General features: G+C 35.5%; 1 protein-coding gene across 7 annotated transcripts; it reads left to right on the forward strand.

Annotated features, from left to right (window-relative positions):
- The first annotated feature begins 3,070 nt into the window (after positions 1–3,070).
- LOC18430226 (homeobox protein knotted-1-like 10) lies at positions 3,071–20,195 on the forward strand. Of its 7 annotated transcripts, none has more exons than XM_020664954.2 (7): positions 3,071–3,733; positions 3,940–4,073; positions 4,810–4,941; positions 5,038–5,145; positions 6,874–7,000; positions 19,084–19,319; positions 19,736–20,195. In XM_020664954.2, exons 1-7 carry the CDS (start codon positions 3,700–3,702, stop codon positions 19,883–19,885), a joined length of 921 nt encoding a protein of 306 aa, XP_020520613.1. In that variant the 5' UTR covers positions 3,071–3,699; the 3' UTR covers positions 19,886–20,195. The 7 variants fall into 7 exon arrangements, with proteins under 7 accessions (XP_020520613.1, XP_088715725.1, XP_088715726.1 ...); XM_088859599.1 differs by having other exon boundaries at positions 3,071–3,261; XM_088859600.1 differs by having other exon boundaries at positions 3,071–3,187.
- Positions 20,196–26,360: the final 6,165 nt, after the last annotated feature.

The following is a 26,360-nucleotide window of genomic DNA, read 5'->3' on the forward strand; positions in this document are numbered from 1 at the left end:
GATAATTTGTAGCTTGCTGGCTTGGTTAAAAAAGGTTGAGATGGGGAGATTGTTAGTCCTTAGTTAACAACATTATTGTAAAACGATTTTCCTTTTACCCCTTATGGTAAAACCCAGGCGATCCCTCCAGTCATTAGTGCTAATAAAAAAAAAACCACCGAAAAAATAAGAAATCGAATCCTGCATATTATCATTTTTTGAATAATTATCCAATGATTCTTATATAGAAACTAAATTTAATATAAGAAAAATCCTCCACTGTACCTTTTTTATCTGAGAGAGTAAGTGTACAATATACTCGTGCTATATTTGCTCTTTGATATTTCCCATGTTTAAAAAATATCGGAAATATGGGACTTACCTGAGTCAAACCGGATAAGGAGGCTGGCATTTCCAAGTCGAGAAACCCAAGTATTGCATGAGTCTCGCTGTTTTTCAATATTTTAAAATAGGATGTATATAATGATGTAATTTATTTTTGGTACAAAGAAGTCACAAATATCTTTAACCATTGGATGTGATATTTAATGGTTAAGGTATTACATCTAATGATCAATGGTAGTTGTGACATCTTTATACCAAAAGTAAATGGTCTCATTGTATACATTTTTTTTTAAATATTCATTTGTAAAAATACTTCTATCTAACCTGAGTTAGACAAGGGGGACTCTGCTCAAACAGGCTAGTCGAAGTCCGAATCTGACCTTTTAAACACCGGATATTTCTCTCAACCATTATTTAATTTTATAATCCTCCTTAAGCAATGGGGCTGTGAAATCTTTTACCAATTTATACCTAATTTTTTGGTTCTATATGAACTCCCTTAAGAGCCATATTGCTACAATGTGATTATCAAATCAATAAATCACGTTGATTAGACGAGCTAACACATTTCTTAATTCCAAAGCCGATATCTGATGTTCCATAAACCTTAACATCTTCAGTTAAAATTCTTAATCCCTACCAGTGACACATGTGGCATTGTCAGAAAAAGAAAAAGAAAAATCAGATTAATTCGCTTTTATTTCTTTTCATTTTCTAGTATTAATCCATGTACTTTTATTTTTCTTTAATTTTTCGAAACAATGCAGCGCAGTGATCAGTGGGCCTACGTTCTCTCAGATGCCAGCTTTTTCTGTACATCAACCGAAAGTCTTAAAAATGTCAGTAAATAACGGTGAAAATAATAAGTTAAAAAAAAAGGGTGAAAATAACCCTAGTATTCATTTTTGGGTAAATAAACAAAAAGAGATTTGATCAGTTTTATTTTAGAGAGCTAAATGAAAGAAATGGAGGAAATACCTTGTTTTGTGTTGCAAACCAAAAATTAAGGTTAATTAGAATTTAAAAAAATGAGGCATTTTGATTTCTTACACCAAATAAAATAGTTGAGGTACTTAAAGTGAAATATCTATTAAAAATAACCACATTGTTGATGAACTTGTTTATTGACCGCATGATTTGTAGTGGTGGTCTAACAATTTTCATGATATTTTCTTGATAATAAGGAAAGTATTAAGTTCTTTGTATCAATGTTTTAGGACTCAGTAGATTCTACCGGTAATCTGCTGAGTTACTTCGCCTCGCCGTGTAGCTTGCGAGGCACTAAAAAAGTATGTAAAACCTTAAAAAAAAACTAAAAATAAAACATATTTCTATTATTTTTTTTAATTTTCGCTTATTTTTTTACTAACTATTTCTAACTTTTTTAACTTTATTTTAAAAAAAATTCCAGGGCATAGAAACATTGCTTTATATAGTATTCTTGAGGGTTTGCTAGGCCGGCAATCCATAAAATTAACGGTAGATAGGAGGTTTGAGTACTCTAACACTAAAAACCTGAAGTAACAAGTAGAAAAATCTTCAATGCAAGAGAAGTACTTAACACTACACCAAGAACTATGTGGTTCTAGAGACCTTGAGACAAATCTAAAGTTCAATGGTTTTAGAGCCTTATGAAGAGAGCATGGGAGATTTGCACTAACGAAATTGAGACATTTAAATTTCTATGGTTTGAGAATGTTAGATTGAGAAATTGAGAACTAATGAAAAATATGTGTTGCTGAGATAATTGGATCCGGTTACGAGAGAAACTATCGTACTAGTTCTAATACAAGTACAATCAGAAGAATCAAATATCTTTGATATCTTGGAATTTAAAATTTTTAGAAATTATGAGAACCGGTGGGAACATGTAAAAACACAGGGCCTGAGACTTGAATTGGTACCCTACCGGTTTCGAGCTGGCTCAGGGGTTTCGAGTAGAATAGCTATTCTTAGAACCAAGATTTTTAAAAAATGGAATGGTGATCTGTATTGCTCATTTGGATTTCCGATCATGTTTGATGGATAGACAATCCAGATCCCTGAACTGGACATTAAAAAAAATCAACAAGGAAAAAGTGGATCCGATTCTAGCCTGTTCTGGCCGTGTCAAGGGGGAAACCGGCTAGTTCCCGAAATTTTATGGGAACCTATTCACCCCAATCCAAAAAGGTGTTTTTTCAAAGATGGCTTAGAACAACTTTTATTTTTCTTTTATTTTTTTAAATACTTATAGAGGAGATCTTTCTTAGAGCTAGTTTGTATAGACTACTAAACACGATTTTCACCAAAAGCAATCGTAGAGTTATGGGCGGTTACCAGTGTCAAAAGATATCAAAATCACTATTATCCTTTAAATTTCAAAAAAAATAAGTAGCGATAAGAGTGTCCAAGAATAAAAAAATAAACACAAAGTTCTAAAAAAATAAAAATAAAAATAAAATTATGTAAGTCACGGTAAACCAATCAATTTGACATCTAACGTGTTGAGAATAGTTGTGACCCCTTTATACAAAAAATAAATAATATATTTATAGGCAATCCCTAAACTTACTTTATAGTACTAAAAAAAAAAAAAAAAAAGACAAAAAACAAAAAACTTAGGGCGTCAAAACTCTCGAAAGAGAATTCACATAAATCTCAGGGCATTTTAGTCAACAATGCAAACATATAGGATCATTTTACCTTGATGAAAGCGAAACACCGAAACTATACATATAAAAGTATGAGAGAGAGGGGGAGTCGTGAAAGAAAAGGTGACTTGTATTATTGGGTGGGTGAGAACGTAGCAGAAGTTGAAGACTTCGAAGCTCCTTCGCCTCGCCCTTGTATCTATCTATTGAACTTGCCACTCTACAAATTGGTTCTGAGTTTATTTTCGTTGTAACTGTGTGCATTTTTCTCATCATTTGAGTTTTTTCTCAATTATTATTTGAGGTTCGTCACACGAATCTGAATCCTGTTTTATCTGTATGTACTTGGAAAATCGATTGTACCGCTCAGAACTTCCTGAAATAAATCGGAACCAGCAGTTAGCTTGTCTGAGTTTTTTTTCCCAACTCGGGACTCTGCCTATGAAACATAGACATCATATCATTGCCAGTTTTTCTGCTATGAAACTATGGTTTTTGGAATGATTTGAAGTTCTATACCTTGTTTAAGCATTTTAAAAATTTAAAATTTCATGGGTGTGTTTTTTTTTTTTTTTGGGTTTTCTCTTTTAGTTTGTCCAATTCGGCTGATCTCCAACTCGGCCGATTTGATTCAGAAGCAGTGGGTGATTGGGAACTGATTTTTACATATAAAGACGGGAGCAAATTATTGTTTTTGATCAGTTTCCATTGAATCCTAGGAAGAAAATTGACTTCTTTTAATATGACCATCCATGGCAATAGAAGTTATCACAGAGGTAACATAGACTCCTTTAACAGCTCAAAACAGAAGAAACCATAGTCTCCTTTCACTTGCTAATGCATATTTAAGTGGTGATCTTACATGAATAATTTGAAAAACTCTTTGAATAAATTACTGCAAAGTCTACATAAAAATTCCTTCTTTTTTTTTTTTTTTTTCAACTTAGTTTCTGAATTTTGTCTGGATTTCTCTTATTCGAAGAAATGGAAGATGCATTTAGGCTGAATCCTCTGGCTGAGTGTGTGAAAGAAGCTGTAATGTCCTCTTCAATGGCTGCCATTATGGATAACCAAAGGCCAACCAGTTTCTCTTCAGCTGTGGACTATGGAAGCCAGGTAAATGTCATCATTATTACGCATCCTTTTGCTTGAACAGTTGCAAAAACTCAAAAACGAAATCCCCAAATTCTCAAAATTTTCCGAAAGATGTATTGTTTGGGACTTTGGTTCTTTTGGAATGTGTGTTTTGTATAGCTACTCAGTACACAAACTGCATACTTTCATCATGTCATCTTCACCTGAAGCTTCATTTCCTGGTCTTTAGCAATCCTTTTCTTTTTGATTATTCATGGAATGTTAGTATTAATATATTCAGGGAATGTTTGAATTAATGTGAAAACAGTCTCTCAAGTTTTTGAGAGAGAGAGAGACGGCAGTTAATGAAATTAGAGAGAGAGAGAGAATAGACGGTGAAAGTAGAGAGAGAAAGGGAGACGTTAGTGAAATTAGAGGGAGAGAGAACAGAGAGGGAGAGAAAGAGAGAGAGCGGACGGTGAAAGTCGAAAGACTGGTCGATGAAAATAGAGAGAGAGAGAGAGAGAGAGCAGTCGGTGAAAGTACAAAGAGTAATCAGTGAAATTAGAGAGGGAGTGCAGTCAGCTCAGGTAGAGAGAGAGAGCAGTAAGCCAGAGTAGAATAATAGATGGCATGCTCCTCTCCTCTGAGAGCAAAAAAAATTAGGGTTTTTTCCTTGGGCCGATGTCCACAGAAACAACTGATGAATCCGTACAAACCCACTGGTTTTTACGAGGTTAAATTTGACATCGTGCACTGTTCATGTATGTATACACAGGAGGAGGAGGAATTTCCAAGGATTGAAGAACGAGCCGAGGGAGAGGAAGAAGTGTACGATACGATAAAAGCTAAGATCGCCAACCATCCTCGTTATCCGAGACTCCTGCAAGCATACATAGACTGTACAAAGGTTCACATGTTGAAACCCTAATTTCCATGTCTCGTCGATCTCTTACCGTCGATATTTATTCGGGTGGAATCTTAGCCGTTAGTTTTATGATCTCAGGTGGGGGCACCGCCGGAGGACGCGGCGCTGCTGGAGGAGACCGTGTGGTTGAGCGGTGGTGGCGGCTCTGCACAAACGTGTATGGACCCTGAATTGGACGAGTTCATGGTGAGTAAACAATTAGTCCATTGTGCTCCATACTTTTGCCCTTTTGGGTAATATTCAATACACGCCTAAAATGACTATTTGATAAAATACCTTTGCCAAAATGACGGTTTTGTCCTTGTAGGAATGCTGTTTTCCTTGGAAACTTCCATAATATATCTTATAAAATTGTAAAATTATACATTAAATTCATGGAACTATATGAGATTATTTATCTAACAAATTCATTAGTCGTAAAGTTTAATAAATTTTGTTTCGGACTTTGTGCCTCTTCACTAACACATATCTAATTAATGTGTCAAAACGTCTCACAATCGAAAGTAATTTTGACCACTTTGTACAAAATATAAATAGATTTATTGTATATTTTTTATAAAATCATTAACATTTGGTACAAAAAGGTCACGATCATCATGAATAATCAGATCTGAAATCAGTTGGCCTAAAACATTGCCATTAACTAGCACAATTTTTTTAAAAAAATACATTTTGTAACGGACCCCAAGTTGTGAGATTTAACATCTCAAGTCTAAAAGCTATTGATAAAAAAATTTAATGGATTTGTATATGGGGATTGTATACTATAAAACTATTAACCGTTTCAAACAAGAAAGGTTAACGATTATATAGTATACAATCCCAGATAGAATTGGAAAGCATTTATATAAAGTTGACACCCTAAAATATAGAATTAAGATGCATCTCTAAAATCCTTAGAAAACGGTTGTTTTGTTGTTCAAAAGACATCTAAATGATCATCTCAATGTATAGATAATATGTTTGATTTGAACTTTTTTTAGTTTAAAAATTGGGATTGTATGCAATGAGACCATTTAACTTTCATACAAAGTGGTCGCAATTCTTTACAATCATTTGATGTGAAATTTGATAGCTTAAATGTGTCACAGAGTTCAAAAAAATTTATTTTGAAGTTTGAGCTTGGTCAATGGAATAATTGCAGCGACCCAATTTCACATTTAATTTGTATCAAAAGTAAATGATCTCATTCTATACTTTCCCTTAAAAATTTTATAATTAGAGATAACAATAGATTATTGTACCCTATAAAGTTTATTATGTATTTGCATAAAACAAATGTATTACGTTGTATTTCATTCTACATAGCATCGTATAAATGGACAATCAAATCTAATTGTCTATAAAGAGACTATTTATCTTTTGTATATAGAGGTCATGATCATTCTTGTTCTTTAAATTTCGAAATGGGTGGTTGTAAAAGTGTCATTGAATAGACACAAATTTTCAAAAAAAAAATTCTCGGATTTCGTGACTCACCCCAAACTATCCAATTTGACATTTAATAAGTGAAAATGATTGTTACTTCAATGTATAAAAGATATATAGTCTCTTTATAGACAATCCCCAATCAAATTTCATCTTTAGCAAAAACCCTTGCTCTAAAAATCTATAAATCTCGGATCCGACTTAGAATAGTTCAAGTCGGATAAGGATCACAAGCCAGTGATTTCGGTTCAAGGAACCCGAAAACCGCCCTAGCCATCCTATGTTTTGCTTTTGTTTATTAGTTGCTTTGTTAAGTGTAGCCAGATTTAACTTAAGGAATCGCCCAAGTCAGACCTCATAAGTTGGAATTATAATGAGACCCTTAGCATGTCCAAGCCCGATTCGGATTGATTTTCAAAACACTAAACACCGATAAAACCTCTATAAATCCATAATGACATGCCATGTTATTGATAATATTATCAGGAGTCTTATTGTAAGGTTCTTCTAAAGTACAAATTGGAGCTTTCAAGGCCTCTTGAGGAGGCCAGCAGCTTCTTAACCAACACAGAGGCGCAGCTCATCAATCTATGCAAAGCAAGTGCTGTCCTCGGTATGAGATCCACTTTCCTCTGTCTTCTTTAAAAAGTTTATACTGTATGAGTAAGGTGTACCTAAATAACCCACTAGAGAAGATTTTTCCTATATTGGAAAACCCACGGATTGATCACCTCAATCTCGTGATTCATAGACATGAAAGAAAAGAATTTTTAGTCATAAAAATAGTTCATCTTCTAACACATTATCTGGACCGTTCATTTTTAAGATTTTCAAGTATTTATAGATCTACTTAACCATCACCATTTCTGCAAATAATTTTCCATATCGTCACAAAGCTTTGCGGCACTGAAACTTCATTTTCGGCATAGTTTTGAGGTACACCTTACTTCAATAGTTTAAGGTTGGCGCCTTATACAAACCTTACCCTTTATATAATGCTGTAAATCCAATATAAAGAGAGAAAGGTGTTTTTCAGCTGACCAATCCTTACTGTATTGCACTTATTTCTCTTTAAAGAAAGTTCACAGTAAAGAGGTCATCAGGTGATCCAAAATGAAATTAGGATTAAAGTAAAAGGCTGCACCTCTCTCTTAGCAATGCCCTCTTTCTCTTTATCGGTACTACCATCAATATGAATATCTTCTAACAAACAACCTCTTATATTCACTTAGAATGAGGTCATTTGAATGGTCATGACGTGTATGTCTACAGGTACGTGTGCAGGTCCACCTTAAAACATTACAATAGAGAAAACAATTACCCTTGAAACATAAGACGACACCTAACTCACAGCGAAAATTATAGACAACCCTCTCCATTTTACTTTCTAGGCATTGCCTCCTCCCCATTCTTCCCCCTTAAAAAAAAAATACTTTTTATACCTTATTATTAACTTTAATACTATCTATTGTTGCATCTATCCTTAAATAAAAAGTTTTGTTTTGTTTTTTTGACCAAAATACTTCAATTTTAACCTACATTTCTTTCTCTCGCTTTTGTTTTTTTAATCACACTCCCACTTTCTTTCTCTGATCTGCACCGGCACAATCTCAATATAAGCCGGTCCAAGACACTTTGTGCATCATTTTCTATAACTTCATAAATATTTGTGTTGAGTCCTAAAAGACTAAAATAACTTACCTTATTATATTAAATTAATTTATGTATAATAGCAACACACATGCGTATATGTAGATGCATATGTATAAAGTTTTTGTGTGTTTCCGTTTAAATGGTCCCTTTCAAAATTTCATCTTATAGATGGATTTTGAAGCAGAATTTCCATATCAATAATCTTGAACACCAGAGTCACGATCAAAAAAGAATGCGGAATTTAAACTTCCAGACCAGATTATTTTAAAAGAACTAATATTGAGAGCCCAAAAATATTCTACAAACAAAGTTTAAATTTATCTATGCCTAAGATAAATTATGAAACGAGACCGCACTTAAAAACTATGGGCACTTCTTAATTATTCTATTTGCACGTTAAATTGACAAACTTATGTATTCCAAGGTTAGCGGTTATTGTGGACTTCTTTTTGGTAGTGAAGTTGTAGGAATTGAACTAGGGACATGATGTTACAAATGTCAATACCTAAGCCAATCAAGCTCAAGCTGAATTGTTGAAAATGGGTGCACTTTGATATGTGAAATTAAGGTGCGTGTATCTTTTGAAGTTTTACAAAGAGTGATGTTTCCCTACTATTTGACCAATTGAAGTTTATATTAACGAGTCAATTTCATGGCTCTATATGAAGTTCATCACAATGTTTTCTAAACTCGGCTCGAGACCCAAGATGAGTAACTCGGCTAAGTAATGTATAGGGCTCAAAAGGCCCTAATCTAAGAGATTTTTTTTAAAAAAAATTCATAAAAAATAAAATAAAAATTTTAAATGTGAAACAAAACGTAAAACAGCATAAGAAATTCCAAATGAGTTGAAAACATATATAAAATGTGAATTTATATATAAAAAAAAATTTACGATTGTAGAGATTTTAGAAAAATTCAAAAAGATCGGAGGGTACAGAAAATAGTACATATGGCAAGAAAAAACTCACAAATCATTATAAACATTACACGTATAATTTTTATAAATTTTACAATTTTTATTTTTAATATGCTTGAGTTGTACTTGGGTACTTAGCTAGAAAAGTAGCTTAGTCCGAGTGGACTCGAACGAGGTGTTAAGTCTCTCATCTATTATTTATTAGACCAAGTTATTAGGTCTACTTAGGGTTTTAAAGAGCATTGGCTCAATTCGGGATTGTTGGCTGGGCGATTCAAGTTTATAGCTTCTTCTCAATATTTTTTATTTATTTTTTATTTTTACCAACTCAATCGTTTCAGATCGATTCAATGGAGGACCGATCCAAAACCCAATTCCAGGCGCTAAAACATACCAAACGGAACTAACGTAGTTTTGGAGAGTTGTTAAGCGATCTGGTCGCACTGAATCATGCAAATAGCAGATGGTGCAATCATTTGGACACATCGAAGGGGTTATAATGTGTTCAAATTTAAAGTATCATGATTCACAAAGACAGAGACATGCACCTTGCATATGAAAAGAAAGGCATATTTGTAGGCTTGACCCAGGAGGGAATCCATACAATGAAGCACATGAGGTCAAATTAAATGTACCTACAATCAAAACTTAACGAGGCAGGTGCCAAACACAAAGTCCACAAAGCTTAAACAACAATTTTCTTGGAGCTAAAACGAGGGAAAACTATAACAATAAAGATACGTATGTTCATTTGAATCCGGTTTCTTAAAATCGAAACACATTGACAAACCGAATCGAGCTGGCTTTATCAGTTTTGATCTGGTTTCTGTATAAAAAATAACAAGTGAGTTCCGATGGTTCCAAGTCGGCTCGGCTCAAGCTGACACATGTGAAAATAAGCTTGGTGGGTACCATGTAGGAGCATGGAAGGAGAAGTGGGCCTCCATTGTGTCCCTCACCATAGGAATTTGTCCCCCAAGAGAAACCACAGGATAGGAACGTGTCAGATGTCGGTCAGATCGGCCCCGCATTCTCCGCTGTGACAAAAGAAATCGCCAAAAACTTGGCCGCTTCAAATGATGCATGAGGACATTAAACGAGTCGTAAAATTCTTGGGCTTTGAGTTGTAAGTTAGTAATTATCGGGTGGTTATTCACCGAAGTTGCAAGTGGTGGACAGCCAACATAGGATAGCTCAGGGCTAAGGGTTCATGCTTTTAATAGCGCTTAGGGCACCTATTCAAGTAGCTTCAAATTTGGCCGTTTATTATTGTGAACTACTGCACGACCTGCATAATTTACTATAGAAACTTGGGTGGTTTTTAAAATTCAGGTTGGAAATTCTTTTATCGTCATCATGATAATATAAGCCTTATATCAGTTGTTTGGGATTGGTTAACCGATTCATGTCATTTAACTCTATTAAGAGTCCTACTTTTTTTTTATAGGTAATTTAATGGTGAAGACAGGCCCTTACTTGTTTTTTCACAAAGATTAGGGAGTAAGGTTTTTTTTTTTGAAGGTATCAGTAGGTGATGTCAGCAGGATTGAAAACCACAACGTGGTAACTAGGTATGGAGGTGCTACCACCACTACCCAGCCCCTTTCTTAAAAAAGTGGTAAGTCTGTGGGGATTTGGATTCCTACCCTCTGGTGAGAATGTAGTCAGAGACCTTGTCATGGGGCTACCGTCAAGACCTTAGGTCATTATCAAGACCCTACCCTTAGTTAGACCATAAGTCGTTATATCTTTTTTTATTACTTCCATCCATATTTTTTAGGACTTTTTCATTGCCCTTTTAAAACCCCTCACTTGAATCAAATCCTCATTCATAACTTGTGCTATTTTAGGTCAATGTTTTATATGAACATACCATCTAAGCCTACTTTTCTTCATTTTACTCCTAATGTCCTTGAAATGTATTTATTTTGAATTCTATCATTCTTTATCTTATCTTTATCTATCTCAACATCATCATCTCAGCATTGCTCACTCTATAGATATATTATCTCTTGATTACCTCAACATTTCGACCCATAAAAGCATAGTGGGTCTGACAACCGTCCTATAGAACTTGCTCTTAATTTTTTCAATAAAAAATAATCAAAATAATAAAAAAGTTGCGGCTTTCAATAAAAAAGTTGCAACAGCCTTATAATTGAAAGTCCTTCAATCCAAAATAAAAAAAAAGTTGGGTTTCTTCCAAAACATTGAGCTGAGATCTATCTCTAAGTTGTGTATCAGATGATTTCTAATACATTCAATACATATAAAATGAATTAAACTTTATTTTCAACTGGACAAGACAAGATATGTATTTTTTGTATGTTTTCTTTTATCAATAGGGAACCTTAGTCTCATAGAATTTTTTTCCTTTTCCTTTTTTCTTTTTCTTTTTTTTTTTTCACATTTGGCCAACCCATACCATCACAATTCTTATTCTTTGTACACTGATTTATCTACTCCATTTTGCTTACTGTTTCTTGGGTAAGCTTTCTATGATTTCCCTACTACATAAAGTTTATATACTTCCCCCCTATTCAACTGTCCATTCGGAATTGATGACTGAGATGACTCCAATCACAATGTTAAAGTCTGTACACTATTTTATTTTTTATTTTTTCCACACAATATTTTGACACCAAATTTTGGGCATCTACTCTTTTAAACTCGCACTTGTAAAAAAATATTCTTAATTAAATAAAATAACCAAAATACCCTGAAAGTTTCAAGAGGTACTTTGATTATTATATGTTATCAAAAAATTATTTTTAATATTTTTTTTAGTACGACCCTTTGAGAAGATCATATTCAAGCTATTTATATAAAAACAAGTAAAAACAAAATATTTTGAAACGTCGAAACTAGATCAAACAGTCCATACCCCACTTGATCTAAATTGGATAGCTTGATCAAGCGTCGAAACTAGAAAGCCTTCCCTTGTTTTTTTTGGCATGCAAGTAAGAATTCCATTTAGTTGTTCACAGTTGCTGTACTTCTCACTTCTTTTCCTTCTCAAAAGTGTGGCAAGGTTGGGATCCCATTGTTTTTTTGCTACGAAATTTCGGAACTTGGACGAAATATTCAACAAAAAATTTGATGAAAAAAGTAGATTTTCCTGGCCCCATGTCTTGATTGGGTTGTCGGGTCTTGGCCCTTTTAACTATTAAGAATCTTGTCTCTAAGGTGACAGGGACAGACCGAAAAGCAATGAATTTTGAGGGTTGGTGGTTGGAACATTTTGACTTTAAACAATTAAAGAAATTCCTCCTTTTCATCACCAAATTCTTTTTATTTTTGTATAGTTTCTCTCCCCCATCTCCCTCTTCATTCATTCTTGTACTCCTCAAGTCATTGTATTCATTGACTTTGGGGTAAAGGCTGCAATGATAATGTGTGACCTTATCCCTGCAAAAAAGATAAAAATAAATATAAAATAAAAAAGATAAGGTTCTTGATTATGAAAGGTATACATGGTGACGTATGTGGCTTGAGTGTGTTTTAAGATTCAGCTATTTTCCATTTGAATCGTTAATTTGGATAGAAATTGGTAAAGACTGAATTGGTTTTCAAATGATATTTATCCTAACACAATTCCCTTAAAAAACCCCTTATATCTACTATTTTTTTTAGATCCCAACTAAATCTCCATCCCATTAACTTCTATTTTAATTTTTTAAAATATTTTTAAATTACCAATTCGAATCAATCAAAACCGTTGATCCAACAATCCAATACAAATTTGTGGGCAAAAGATTTGCCCTACCAATCAGGGTTTTCAAACACTGTAGCCCCCGGTATATTTTCTAAAGAAGTAGAGGATCTTAGGTGAGTCTACTTAGATTATTGTATCTCGGTATTGAGAAACCAATTGTAGCATGCCCTCACCATCTTATTTTTTGTTGCAACAGTCTAAAAGATTTTACTAGCATTTTAACAATGGGTTAGGTTTGTATACAGCCCAAGCTCTAAACAATCAAAGTAAAGTGCACATTCAAATAGTATCGAGAAATATGGTTATAATACTGGAGATCTTTGTGATGGCCTAAAAATATATTTGCATATTTAATTATATAATTTAAAGCTTAAAAAATAATAGTGTGGATTGAGTAGATCTATGAAAGTTTGAAAATTTTAAGAATTGACAGTCTAAAAATACGTTACAAGATGCATTATTTCTAATTTTTAAAATCAATTGTTTCTTCATGTCTATGTATTTTGATGTCGGGATGATCAATTTAAGGATATTTGAACATCAAAACAACCTCTATTAGTGAAATTTTTGATGGCTCTATATAAACTTGCCGAAATGGAGTCTAATTACTCTAGTGAAATTTGGACCTTTCATGGCTGGTGTAAAAACGCATGGCACCTTGATGCATAGCCTCTTTGCAGTTGACACCATCGTCCTTGGTAGCCTTCATTTTAGGAGGCCGCCGCTATGGTCCAAGTGTCATTAGGATTTGGACACTCCAAGCGGTAGTTTTCTACTTCATTTTTCAGGTGCAGGTTTGGAAGATGTGCCATGACTTGACAAGACATTGTAAGTCAATAAAAATTTCACATGAGACTGCAATGTTCAATGGAACTCAGAGTCACAAGTTTTCAAATGGAGATTGAACCATGGAAAAATAAACCTGATACACCAGACATACGTGGCAATCAGACTCACCAGTAATTCTAGGTCAAAATGTCGTAAAAGTATGTCTTGTAGTAGTTTGTGGTGGGGACTGAGGATGGGGTCGTGGTGGTAGACCCACCATGTCCGATTTGAAAGTAACGGCCTTAGTTCTCATTAACCTCATCTCATAGCTCGTCAAAATTTGCAATTCAAAGTACTTTGAAGGATATTGTTGTGAAAAAAAAAATAAATTTAAATTTTAAAAATAATATATATTCTAATGATTTATCTAAATCATCCATTTCGCTCCAAAAATAAGAGGTTATAGATTTACAAGTATTGTACCATTTTTTTAGTTTCAATTTTTATGGTGGTGTTGAGAAAGTCAAAAGTCAATAAGGAATGGTTGGAACTTGAATGCCATTTATCGAATCTAAATTTAGTGTAAGGTACTCTCACCTTTATAGGCTGTAATTAGTACGAAACCTTTATAGGCTGTAATTAGTACGAAGACACCATTTATTTTAATATAAGAACGTCAAAATCACTCTTATCCATTTGATTTCAAGTCGAATGGTTGTAAAATGGTCATTTACTAGACTCCGAGTTTAAAAGAAAGTTTCTCAAACACCATGACATAACTCAAGCTGACCAATTTGAGATCTAACCGGTACAAGTAATTGTTACCTTCTTATCATCGTCATCAGACTATTTTCTCAACTATTTGAGGTCAGCTCATATTATCATATATTAGCTTATTTACACGCTCTCGTCCAAAATATTGTGGGAACCCTTGCCTATTTTTCACCTCAACCGGGCAGTACTACGGCACGTTGCTTTTGAGAAATGCCCTAGCTAACTCTTGTTCATTTCTCACTGTACCTGGGTTCTGGTGCAGCGTATCGTATATGGGGAATGCTTTAGCACAAACAAACAATGTATATTCAGGATTCATGGAAAGTTTTGACAAAATTTTACATTAGTTACTTACTTAACATAACCTACTTCCTCTACTTAGACTTGAGACGGGTTAAGAGAAAGTTTAAGATCCTCAACCTTATTACATACTACTATACAATTCCTTTAACTATAGTTTTGCCATTAAGTCTGTGTGACTATTGGAAATTGGAAAATTTAGCCTTTGAGAATTTAACTCATGCAAACCTTAGAGTTGGGAAAAACCTTAATTGTTCGGTATATGTCTTAGAGAACTTAGGTCATTCACAATATTTGAATGTCGACTTGGTGTCTTTTTGTATTTGACTGGGTTGTGACTTCTTCTTTTTTTACGATGTTATGGGCTTAAACATCATCAGATTACAAGGGAAGAATTAAAGAACTAGAAATAAGTAAAGAAGATAAAGACACCCCATGCTTAGCAAGACTGTTTGTGACATCATTGGCTTCACCATAGATGTGGGAGAACGAGAACGGAAGCCTCTGGGAAGCACAAAGATCATAAATTTTCAGCCAAAGGCCATGAAGAGACCAGGGAATCTGCTGCTCTTGCTTACACTATTTAATGACATCAAGAGAATCTCCCACAATAAAAATATCTCTCGAGAAACCTCTTCCAATAATAATTTCCAATCCATGCATAAGAGAGCAAAATTCAGCTTGGTTAGCCGAAGTGTAGAAAGAGTACCATCCATTCATGGTTTTAGAGCAAACCACCTACACCTGTAAGACCTGGGTTTCCTTAGGAGCTCCAATCAAAGTTTAGTTTCAGAGATCCTTCAAGGGGCAACTTGCATACCAAAAGAGGACAGCCAATATAGGAGGAGGAGGAAACAAGTGACATAAATATCAAAACGGAGGAAACAAGTGTCTTTAAATTGACATAAATATCAAAACGTGAGACATGAAGACCTTCACAAGCGGTAGAAAACCAATCCCATAAAGACTATAGGAGGCGGTCTTTCACCACTTCAATCTCTAAAGAAATCCTATCAAATATTCTTCTATTTCGCTTCAATTAGATCCGTCAGATAATAGCACTTTGAAAATTTTCCATGTAGAAATATTTTTCTTAAATAGACCTCCAGTGGATAGGTGGCTTATAACTCCAATTAAGTGCTCAGGTATCATAAAAACAGACCCAATTTACTGAAAGCCCAATGCAAATACTTTGTTGTGGCTTCGAGTCTCCAATGCACAGCGTAGGTAGATATACATGTTAGGCATAATGGTTGGAAAACGTTTACACGTAAGGCATCAATCTTGTACTATGAAAGTCGGTATCAGAAACTCAAGGAAAGGCTGTATCAAAGCTGGAAACCCTCAAATTGATTAACTCGACCTTCAAATGTATGAGCATGAGAAAAAAAAAAAAAAAAGTTTTCAAGTCATAAAATAGGGTATCTTATAATATAATATGTATAGACTGTTCGTACTTAAGAATTCAAATATTTATAAATATGCTTCTCAGCAACGTTTTTGGAGCTTTAGATTTCATAATTAACAGTGAAAATCTCCACATGGTCTATATTGATCTAGAGAAAACTTATGATGGGGTAACAATGGACCCTAACCCGACTCGGGACTTGACAGCTAGAATCGATACGGGTCCCAGTATGGGTCCAAAATTTGTACCATGTGGGTCGGGTCTAGGTTCAAATCTTGGACCTGAACACTATTTGGGTCCCGGTCTGGGTCCCAATATATTTTTGGCTCCCAATTTATGAAATGTATTTAATTATATAGGCATTTTAACATTTGGATCGGATCCGGGTTCCACATTATATTTTTGGGTCCAGGTCCAAGTCTAGGTCCTATGATACTTTTTCGAGTCGGGGTCCGGTTTCCTGACCCATTGTCACCCCTACCTCAAGATTTGATTTGGTGGGTGTTGGAAAAGAAAGGAGTCTTCAGATATTATATTGACTTGGTGAGAGATATATGTGAGAGCACTAACTAATGTGAACTAGTGGAGAGACAAGTGAGTTTTCGGTGCTAATAGGGGTCTACATCAGGGGTCAGCGTTTAGCCTATATCTCTTTATCTTAGTTATGGACGACTTAACTAGGCACGTACAAGATGAAATATTGTGGTGTATTCGCGGATAACATAGTTTTGATCGATGGGACCTGAAACAACGTCAACATAAAGTTATAGCTATGGAGGGATGTTTTAGAATCTAAAGGTTTTAAAATTAGCTGGATTAAGTCAGAGTATATAGAATGCAAATTTAGTGACAATACGAGTAGCGACGAAGAAGTAGTTGAGATTGACGGTAAAAAAATACTAGAAAGAGCGCTCTTTCGATAGCTTGAGTCGATAATATAGGAAAATGGGGAGATTGAGAAAGATGTTGTACATAAAATTAGAGTTGGGTAGACGAAATAGAAATGTGCAACCGGAGTTTTATATTGTCGTCGCATATTAATAAAGTTGAAGGGCAAGTTCTATAGGACAACTGTAAGACCAACTATGCTTTATGGGGTAGATTGTTCAGTGATCAAGAAACAACATATCTATAGGTTGAGTGTAGTTGAGATGTTGATGTTGAGATGAATGAGTGACAAGAAAAGAAGGGATAGAATTCGAAATGAATATATTTCGTGTGGTATAAATAGGCGATAAGATGAAAGAAAGTAGACCTAGATAGACTGGTTATGTACAACACATACCTCGTACAACACCTATTAGGAGGTGTGAATCGAGTGGAAGGCTAAAAAAAGGTAAGGGATAGGCCTAAAAGGCCATGATTAGAAGTAGTGAGAAAAAAATATAGGGACTTATGACCTCTCTTAGAGTATGACCATTAATATGTAGAATGACAATTTAGGATTTGTGCAACCAACCCCAATTAATTGAAAAAAGTTCTGGTGATGGATTAATTGTGGAACTAGATTTGCAAGCCATTATGAGGTTCCTAACACCCAAACTGTGTATTCCAACGGGTTTGAATGTGCAACTTACTTTTATTGATTTGTTATTTAAATATTCAATTATTATTATTTTTTCACACAATTTAAGCTTAGGAAGTTGTGTTGCAACCTTCAACACCTTAACCAATTGGCAAAGCCCAATAAATCTCTAAGTTTTACTTTTATTTAACAATCTTTTTTTAAAATAAATACGCAACTTCACACCTTCAGCATACTCGATAGAGCCAGGTTGAATGAGTCACGACTGGACTCGGGCAGGTCCACCAGGTTCAAAATGCGGGTCAAGAAACAATATTTCAGAACTAAATTTGACTCGGTTTTGAGCGGTTGTATTTGAACATTGAAGGTAGCGATGGAACATTAGCTCTATAAAAATTTCTGAGACAAGTTTAAAGGACTGTCATAAGTATAAGTACCCAAATTAGAAAAAAAAAAAAAAAAAGTACCCCGAGCCAGTTGTGAGTATAATCTGTATTTAAGGATTACGAATCATGAACATTCCATATACATTAAAATCTCTTGCTTTGGGTGCTTAATACAAAATAATAGGCGGTATTTACATCATTTGATATAAGCTAAGACAACATGAGCTAAATGACTAATGCGATTTTAGTTGTTTAGGATCCTGAACATATTATTTTCCTTGTGCATTCTTGTTCTAAGTTTCTAACCCTGAACAAGAAGTGTAATTTCATCATTATTCTTGAATTAAATTGCCCAATAAAATTGAAATATTCCCCCAAATTGTTTAGGGTTGGGAAACTAAAACTTCATTTTCTTTCATTAGAAATATTTCAGTCTTTGTATCTGACCTGAAGGGATCATATCATCATTTTGCTTGAATTAAGTAGCTCGAGCGAAATAACGATTCTTGCCTTTGTTGTTTAGGTTTAGGAGCTTAAATTTAAAAATGCTTATTTTGACTAAGTCTACACAAGTAGATGCAATTACATCATTTGGCTTAAGCCACTTTCGCAATGCAAAATTACCAAAATGCTTCTCCTTGTCTAGGGATCCCAACTTTAAATAGGAGTAATTTGGATATTTTTTAATAAATTTCTTTTGGAGGTACTTTAGTGAAAAGAAAATATTATAGCGTTAAATGTGACCATTTGATCACTTTAATGATTTTATAAGGTGGTTCAACCATTTAAATAATATTCTCTTCAAAAAAGGTACAAAATGCTGCTTTTTAGTGTTTTTCTACATACCCCTAACAGAACTGGAATGTAATGCATTTGATTATGAATGCTCATCTTAAGTCAACAAATTCATATTGGATAGAGAAATTTATCAAATTACCCATGAAAGATGAATAATTTAACACCTTAACCATATCTTTTGATTCAATTTCAAAATATATGTTAAAAAATAATAATGATCTTGAGTTGGAATAGTTGCAAATTGGTGGGATGTCAAATAATTCATCTTTCTTAAAAATATTCTGATATATTTCATTAGTGGATATAACATTGCTCTTCACCCTTGTTCCCAAATCCTTTCCAATTCTTTAGGGTCTTTTTTTTTTTGTCGTACTTTTCACTATATGTAATTGTTAAAGTCTTCAATTTTGCATCTAATGAAATGAATACTCTTAATCAAATTTTGAGCAGAGGAAGGGGTGGGATCATCAGGAGAGGAAGCAAGTTGGGGTGGAAAAGACACAAAGGGTGGCAATAATAATGATCAAAAAGAGATAAAAGAGCAGCTTCTTAGGAGATACAGTGGCTACCTAAGCGGCTTGAAGAGGGAGTTTTTGAAGAAGAGGAGTAAAGGGAAGCTACCAATGGAGGCAAGACACAGGCTGCTAGATTGGTGGAACGCCCACTATAAGTGGCCTTATCCATCGGTAATTTATAAACTATTTTTATTTCAAAAATTATGTGGTCCTTAGTTATACAATTTTCTTCATGTTGGTGCATATGGGATTTTTGGGTTAACCAAAATGGTCGTCCACTCCATTCTTTCCTTCTCTTCCTGACTTCCTCCACTCCATTCTTTCTTTTTTTCCCTGATTTCCTGTTATCAAACACGCCCTAAATGCATAGATATGTCTACCCGATAAATTAGTTATAGATTGATGTTTCTAACCTTCATCATTATTAAATTACACGGGGAGAGAAAAAGAGAGAGAGAGCACCTCTTGATGAATGGGAAAAAGTCCCGAGGATAAATTTGGGAGATCATTAGGAGGTCAGTCAATTTCTTAACATGAATGACAAATGAAAAATTTGTTTGTTTTAACTCTTTTTTTGAAACGTATAGGAATCAGACAAGGTGGAGTTGGCAGAATCAACAGGGTTGGATCCCAAACAAATAAACAATTGGTTTATCAACCAAAGGAAGCGCCACTGGAAACCTTCAGAAGACATGCAACACGCTGTCATGGAAAGTGTGAGCGGCCCTACATCGTAATCACTATATTGTGATTTTCATTCCCATTGACATCATTTTACTAATACTTTAAAAAATTAACTCTTAAATTATTTGAAACAATAGTAGGGTCTGTCTTCCCCCACGAAATTACCCAAAAAAAATAAATTGTGAGCACACTACTCTACAGACCAGATCCATAATCTCTATATATCGATCTATCTATCTATCTCTACGTCCCAAACACAATGACTTTCTCCCTCCCTACGACCCAAACCCTCTCTCCGGTCCCAGAAAAACATTACATGTTATGTACCTCAGAGATATTTAATAGTCTGGTACACTTGTGTCTTCTCGTTTGTGTATTGAGTATTGATTTCTTTGTTTATTATTCCTCCCCCTTAAAGATATTGTACAAATATGCTCATGTAATTTCTGATGAATGTGGAGCATTCAAAGAAAAAGAACAAGAAAAAAAAAAATACTAATGAATGTGCATCTCAATGTTTTTTCCCGAATTCATGTCATGACATGACCCTCCCACAACTAGCCATGCACAATATTTTAGGAAATTATGCATTTTCATATATTAAACATTCTACTGTATACAATGAGGTAGTGATCTTTTTCACACAAAAGTCGCCTGCACCACAATCTACCAAATGTAAATTTGGATGACTAGTTTGTGTCTAATGGCTTGGGGGTAATTGTGACCTTTTTCGACCCAAATTTTATTTTGATTCACGTCTCTTCTTTTGAAAAAGGTTAATAAATTTTATTGCTAATTTCTGTTAGCATAGATAACAGCATCTGCACAAACAATAGACTCACGACCAACTCCTCTTTTCTCAAGATGAGAAGATCAGCCAAGGAATTAGCATCTCTAAAAATATGGACAACCCACCCACCATATCCATCACCTGACACCATAAACATCCGAACTCCCACGGGATTCGTTGCTCACACCCACAACATTTCACTACATTCATAGAATCTCCTTCCACCAAAAACATGCATGCCCAGATTTTTTGAGATAAAGTACCTAAGGCTAACCAACGAAGCCTTAAATTCAGCATAGTACACTGTTGTCACACCAATTGACTCTGCGTAACCAAAAATCACCAGTCCATTCCAATCCCTTACCACACCTCTTATCCCTGCAAGTCCAGGGTTGCCTAATGAATTACTATCAAAATTGACTTTGAAGCAACACTATACAGGTGGATTCCATCTTCCAACTAACCTATACTGAGCAAAATTAGAAAAAACCAGATTTACAAGATTAAGTCGCACATTTATCTCTAAGATTCCCTTTCCATAGCTAGCTCCAAGCACTGTGTAAAACTTAACACTACTCATGCCGGTATCTTCCCTTCAAAGGTTCTTCTGTTGTGCTCCTTCCATACTTCCCACAACACAACCCCGCTGATAATCTTCCAAATAACCCTCCCTAGCTTTGGGAGTAAAGGAAAGGCCATCTTTGTGATTACCCGCAAACAATATGGGGGAAGGCAATACTCATTCCCAACAAATTTAAGAAGCCTCACAAATTTGAAATAAAACTGTAATGAACAAATAGATGTGCAACAGACTCCCCATCAACTTTACAGGTTAAGCATACATTTGGTAGAAATCTTCCTCTTTTAATTAAATTGTCAACCGTCAAAATCTTATTCTGACCCGCTAGCCAAATAAAACATTGAACCTTATGTGGTATAGGCCACTTCCACACCTTCGCAATTTGTGGCAAAGAAGGATGCCAACGATCATTGATTAAGAGAGCATACATAGCTTTCACAAAAAACAGGCCATTACATTCTAAATCCCATACCAACTCATCCGGTATGTCTCTAGCAATATACACTTCTTCTAAATTGGTCATCAGTGCGGTTAGTTGAGAAAGCATAATGCCCAGGATTCTATTATAAAGAAATTGTAAGTTCCAACTTACCTGTTGACCCAATCTCACAACACTACTTGCAATTGTTGCTTGAGGATTAGATGCTCTAGAGAAGAGCTTTGGATAAGTATACTTCAATGGAGCATCGCCCATCCACTTATGATGCCAAAAGGAGATAGAAGATCCATCTCCCACACACCACCTAATGTTTCTTAGAAGATAAGGCCTACATAAAAAGATATCCCTCCGAAACATTGATCTAGATGCACTGTCTCTCCCTCCTCCTATCCACATGCAATTACATCCTATTCCATATTTATCCATAAGAACTTTACACAATACGTGATCTTTAAGGAATAAGCTGCGCCACCACCATGTGCACAACAAAGCCTCATTCATAAAAGAAAATTTTCCTCACTCTCAAACCTCTCTCAACTTTCGACATACATACTTTATCCCATTTCAGAGGATAGAATTTTTTTTCCTCTCCCTCCCCCCAGATCCCCAAAGAAAATCTCTCATCATCTTTTCTAATCCCTTTGCAACACCATTAAGCATCTTCAACAGAGACATTTGATAAATATGAAGATTAGCCATACAAGACCTTAACAAAGTGACTCGACCTCCCAAAGACAAATATTTTGGCTTCCATAAATCAAGTTTATTTTGAACACGTTGAATCACTTCCTAAACCGAGATGGTCAGCCAAGTATTGGAAATTGGCATACCCTGATAGGTGATAGGGAATAGCTCTACCTTACATCCAAGAACCCCAGCCAATTCACTAACAAGTTGTTCATCACAATTTATGCCCACCAAAGAAGTTTTAGAGAAGTTTACTTTCAAACTGACAGTTATCTCACACATTATAAAAAGCTTCTAATGTTTTCAATCTGATCCTTATCAGCCTTACTGAAGACAAGGGTATCATTAACATATTGTAAATGAGATATTTTGGACCTTCCTGACCAATCTTAAATCCTTGAAAAATACCCCTATTCACCACATTCCATATCATAAGACTAAAATACTTCTTATATAATGTGAACAAAAATGGTGACAAGGGGTCACCTTGCCTAAGTCCTCTAGAGGCTCTAAGAAACCTTGTGGACATCCATTGATTAATACTGAGAAATGGGTTGAGAATAAACACCCAAAAATCCACTTTATCTAGTTTACCCCAAAATCCATCATCTTCATAATTTCCAACAAAATGCTCCACTCTACCCTATCATAAACTTTTTCATGTTTAACTTTAACAAAACCAGTAGCTCCGTACTCTTAACTCGAGAATGGATACACTCTTGGGCGACCAATACGCTATCAGTTATAATATGATTTTGGACAAAAGCCGCTTGAGGACCAAAGATAACAAAATCCACAACTACCTTCAATCTCTCTTGTAAGACCTTTAGCCACAACCTTATAATGACTCGTGAGTAAACAATAGGTTAAATATCAAGATAATTCAGCAATTATAGACTTCTTGGGAATTAAAACAACAAAAGTCGAGTTCACTCCCTTAAAAAGATCACCATGCATCGTAAAACTTTTAACCATTTCTAAAAGTTCCTTTGAGACCAATTGCCAAAATCTATGGAAAGAGCACATGGGAAAATCGTCCAGGCCTTGTACTTTATCACCGGCTAAGGCAAAAACTGTTTTTTTTTAGTTCTTCCATTGTTACTGCTACTTCTAACTGAGCCATTATAGTCGAAGAGAGACGTAATTGAGCCATCATAGTCGAAGAGAGCACCCTAAAAGGAATACGACCCATAGTGAGGGTAAAACACACTTCAAATACAAATTCTTTTTTAAAGTACTTAATAATAGCATGATCAATTCCCTGCCTATCATCTGCCTCAATCCCTTGAACTGTCAGACCAGAGATATCATTCTGCCTCTTACCAGCACTAGCAATGACATAAAAAATTTAGTATTTAAATCTCCCTCTCTAAGTCATTTCACTTGTGATCTTTGCCGCTAATACACTTCTTCAAGTCTACGACATTCATTCAGAGTATGAATCTTCTCTTCTCTGGCTATTCTAACCACATCCGTGATTACTCCACTCTCCTGAATAGCCGTATCTAAAACCTGAATATCTTGTAAGCAACTATCAATTTTTCCTCTCAACTGGTTCTTATTCAACTTTTTCCACTCAATCAATTTATACTTAACATTAAGTAGCTTCTTATAAATATGAAACTCTAAGGAACCATAAGCGACTGTATTTTCCCATGTGCTTCTAATCAAATTAGCAACCCCTTCCGCCTCTAACCAATATATATCCATTCTAAAAGGCTTAAGCCCACCTAGAGGATTACTAGAACAAAGCAAAAGATGGCAGTGATAAGAGGATAACCTCGGGAGAGCCTTTACTGAGGCAAGGGGTAAATCTTCCAGCCACTCTTTAGAAACTAAGAATTTATCAATTCCTGTCATTATCAAATCATTAAGTGAATTATTCGTCCACGAATATATAGCTCCCAACATAGGCATATTAAACGATCTATTGCTTTCAATAAAACCATTGAACCACTGCATAGAAGAGTTAATCGAACATCTCGAAGACGAATACTCAGGCTAATGAATTAAGTTGAAATCGTCACCTATACAAAAAGGAAGGTCATACACAGCAAGAACACCAAAAATATCATTCAAAAAGCCTTTCTTTAGAGCTAGTAGATTAGGTTCATAAACATTAACAAGACCCCAAGAGAAACCCATACTAGGTCCATTAAACAACACCCCCAAAAACCTGTTCCCCTTAATCACATCACATTTGGGTTCCAAAGCACCCACAAACCACCCGAGGGCCTAATAGAATCTACCCCATCAAAACAAACAACTCCCTGTCCCCAAACTTCCCTAGCGCCAACCACAGTAGGGTTAGGAAGCTTAGTCTCTTGTAAAATTAAAACATCAGGACTATATTTTCTAACTAGAAATAAGACATCTATTTTCCTACTAGAATCCCCCAACCCCCTTACATTCCAGTTCAGAATAATCATTAATTAGGAGAAGATGACAAACCTGGACCATCTAGAAGTGGCCCAAAATAGTGATGCTCCAATAACATTGCAATCTCCATAGAGGATGAACGAGAAGAGGACTCCGATGCAGATAAAGGTTCATAACTGCTAATCTCCAACGGTGTATTATCAATCACCTACGATTTATTAATAACCACACATGGACCCCTTGAGGCCAATCTGGCTGAAGAACGAGTAGGGACCGAAAATTTGGCTCTAATCTTCTTGGACCCCACAACTAACGGCACCCTTTCAAGAGTAGCCATAACATTCTTTCCATCAGGAATAGGTTCCTCACCAACAGGGGGAACAACCACTCCCTTATCAGCAACATTGGCAGCAAAATTTACCATTGGAGCACTCACCACCTGAGCCTGCACTCGATTCTCTTCCCTCTTCTTCTTCTTCTTCCTGATTTCTTCGAGGATAACAAACTACAGGAATATGTAATCCAATCCCATATGGTCCACCATCACCTCATTCTTCCTATTCTCCATCATATAATCTGCTTCGTCTTTAGACTCAGTGGCAAAAATTGTCGGCATCTCATCTCCATCGTAGACAATGTTCAATGGAGGATCCTCCACCACCACCATAACCCAATCGGAACCACCCAAAAGATCCGCACGCAATATCCATCTCTAGCTCAGGACCTTCCTCAGTGGACTCCATAGCTAAAGGATCAACTAACAACAGATCAAACGATGGCCTTTGATTGGGTTCAGTCCTTTTCTTTGCAGCTTTCCGGCACTGTACCAGCTTCATTGTCAACGAATAGGACAGAGAAAGAAGCAACAACTGAGTTAAGAGCGTGACCTTCAAACCTTCAAAGGAAGGAGAAGACCACCAGAGATTGCTGGAGTGGCCTGAAAAAGGTAAATTTCGCACTTCTCACCTCCTTGAAAGCGATTCAAAATTTGAACTCACTCCTGTCGGATGAGGGTGGTGAACGTCTGTGATTCTACCAACGGGAATCTATATCGTTGCTTGATTTTAAAATTTGAAAAGCCGTTTCGAAAACCCCGATTAAATCGTCGATAATGATTACGTCTATTACGTTTTCTGAATCCCTTATTGGAAGATTCCCCATGAAGACTAGCACGATGGATTACGTCAGGAGAACCCACCGGAACTTCGGACCCCTTCTTCCTTTGTACCAAAGTTTACTTCCTTTTCTGAAGAACTAGTACTGGGGCCAGATCCAATTTGACATCATTCGCCTCACCTCAAGAGGACCTTCAACATTAACATCAATAAAATAAACATTTGGGCCTGTCCTCAGTCTTACTTTTCTTAGACAAAGAAGTCCAACAAATCTCGTAATCTTAATTGCACGATATAGCTCTCTTATCGACCTCACAAAATTCCCCAACTTTTCTCAAGTCTGCAAGATCCCCGGCGCACAGAGCTTTGCCTCACAGCCGGTCCAACATTCCACTTTCTTAGTGCTCCAAAGGATTCCAAGCTTTTAAACTCATCAAAGAACCACAAATTCTATAGAAATTTTCCTTAAAGGCTTTCAAAACATCTATATCAGACTGTAGACAAAAAAACCACTCTATCATTACCAACTGACAGCGCA

This window comes from Amborella trichopoda, chromosome 2, assembly GCF_054954075.1.
Source record: "Amborella trichopoda isolate Santa Cruz 75 chromosome 2, AtrichopodaSantaCruz75HAP2 v2.0, whole genome shotgun sequence".
Taxonomy (NCBI): domain Eukaryota; kingdom Viridiplantae; phylum Streptophyta; class Magnoliopsida; order Amborellales; family Amborellaceae; genus Amborella; species Amborella trichopoda.

What these genes read in the sequence shown, in the direction of transcription:
- LOC18430226 (XM_020664954.2), top strand. Translation starts at nt 3,700, where the DNA reads ATGACCATCCATGGCAATAGAAGTTATCACAGAG. An exon ending in CAATAGAAGTTATCACAGAG is followed by an intron (nt 3,734 to 3,939) that starts GTAACATAGACT and finishes TCTTATTCGAAG; the next exon opens with AAATGGAAGATGCATTTAGG. An exon ending in CTGAATTGGACGAGTTCATG is followed by an intron (nt 5,146 to 6,873) that starts GTGAGTAAACAA and finishes TAATATTATCAG; the next exon opens with GAGTCTTATTGTAAGGTTCT.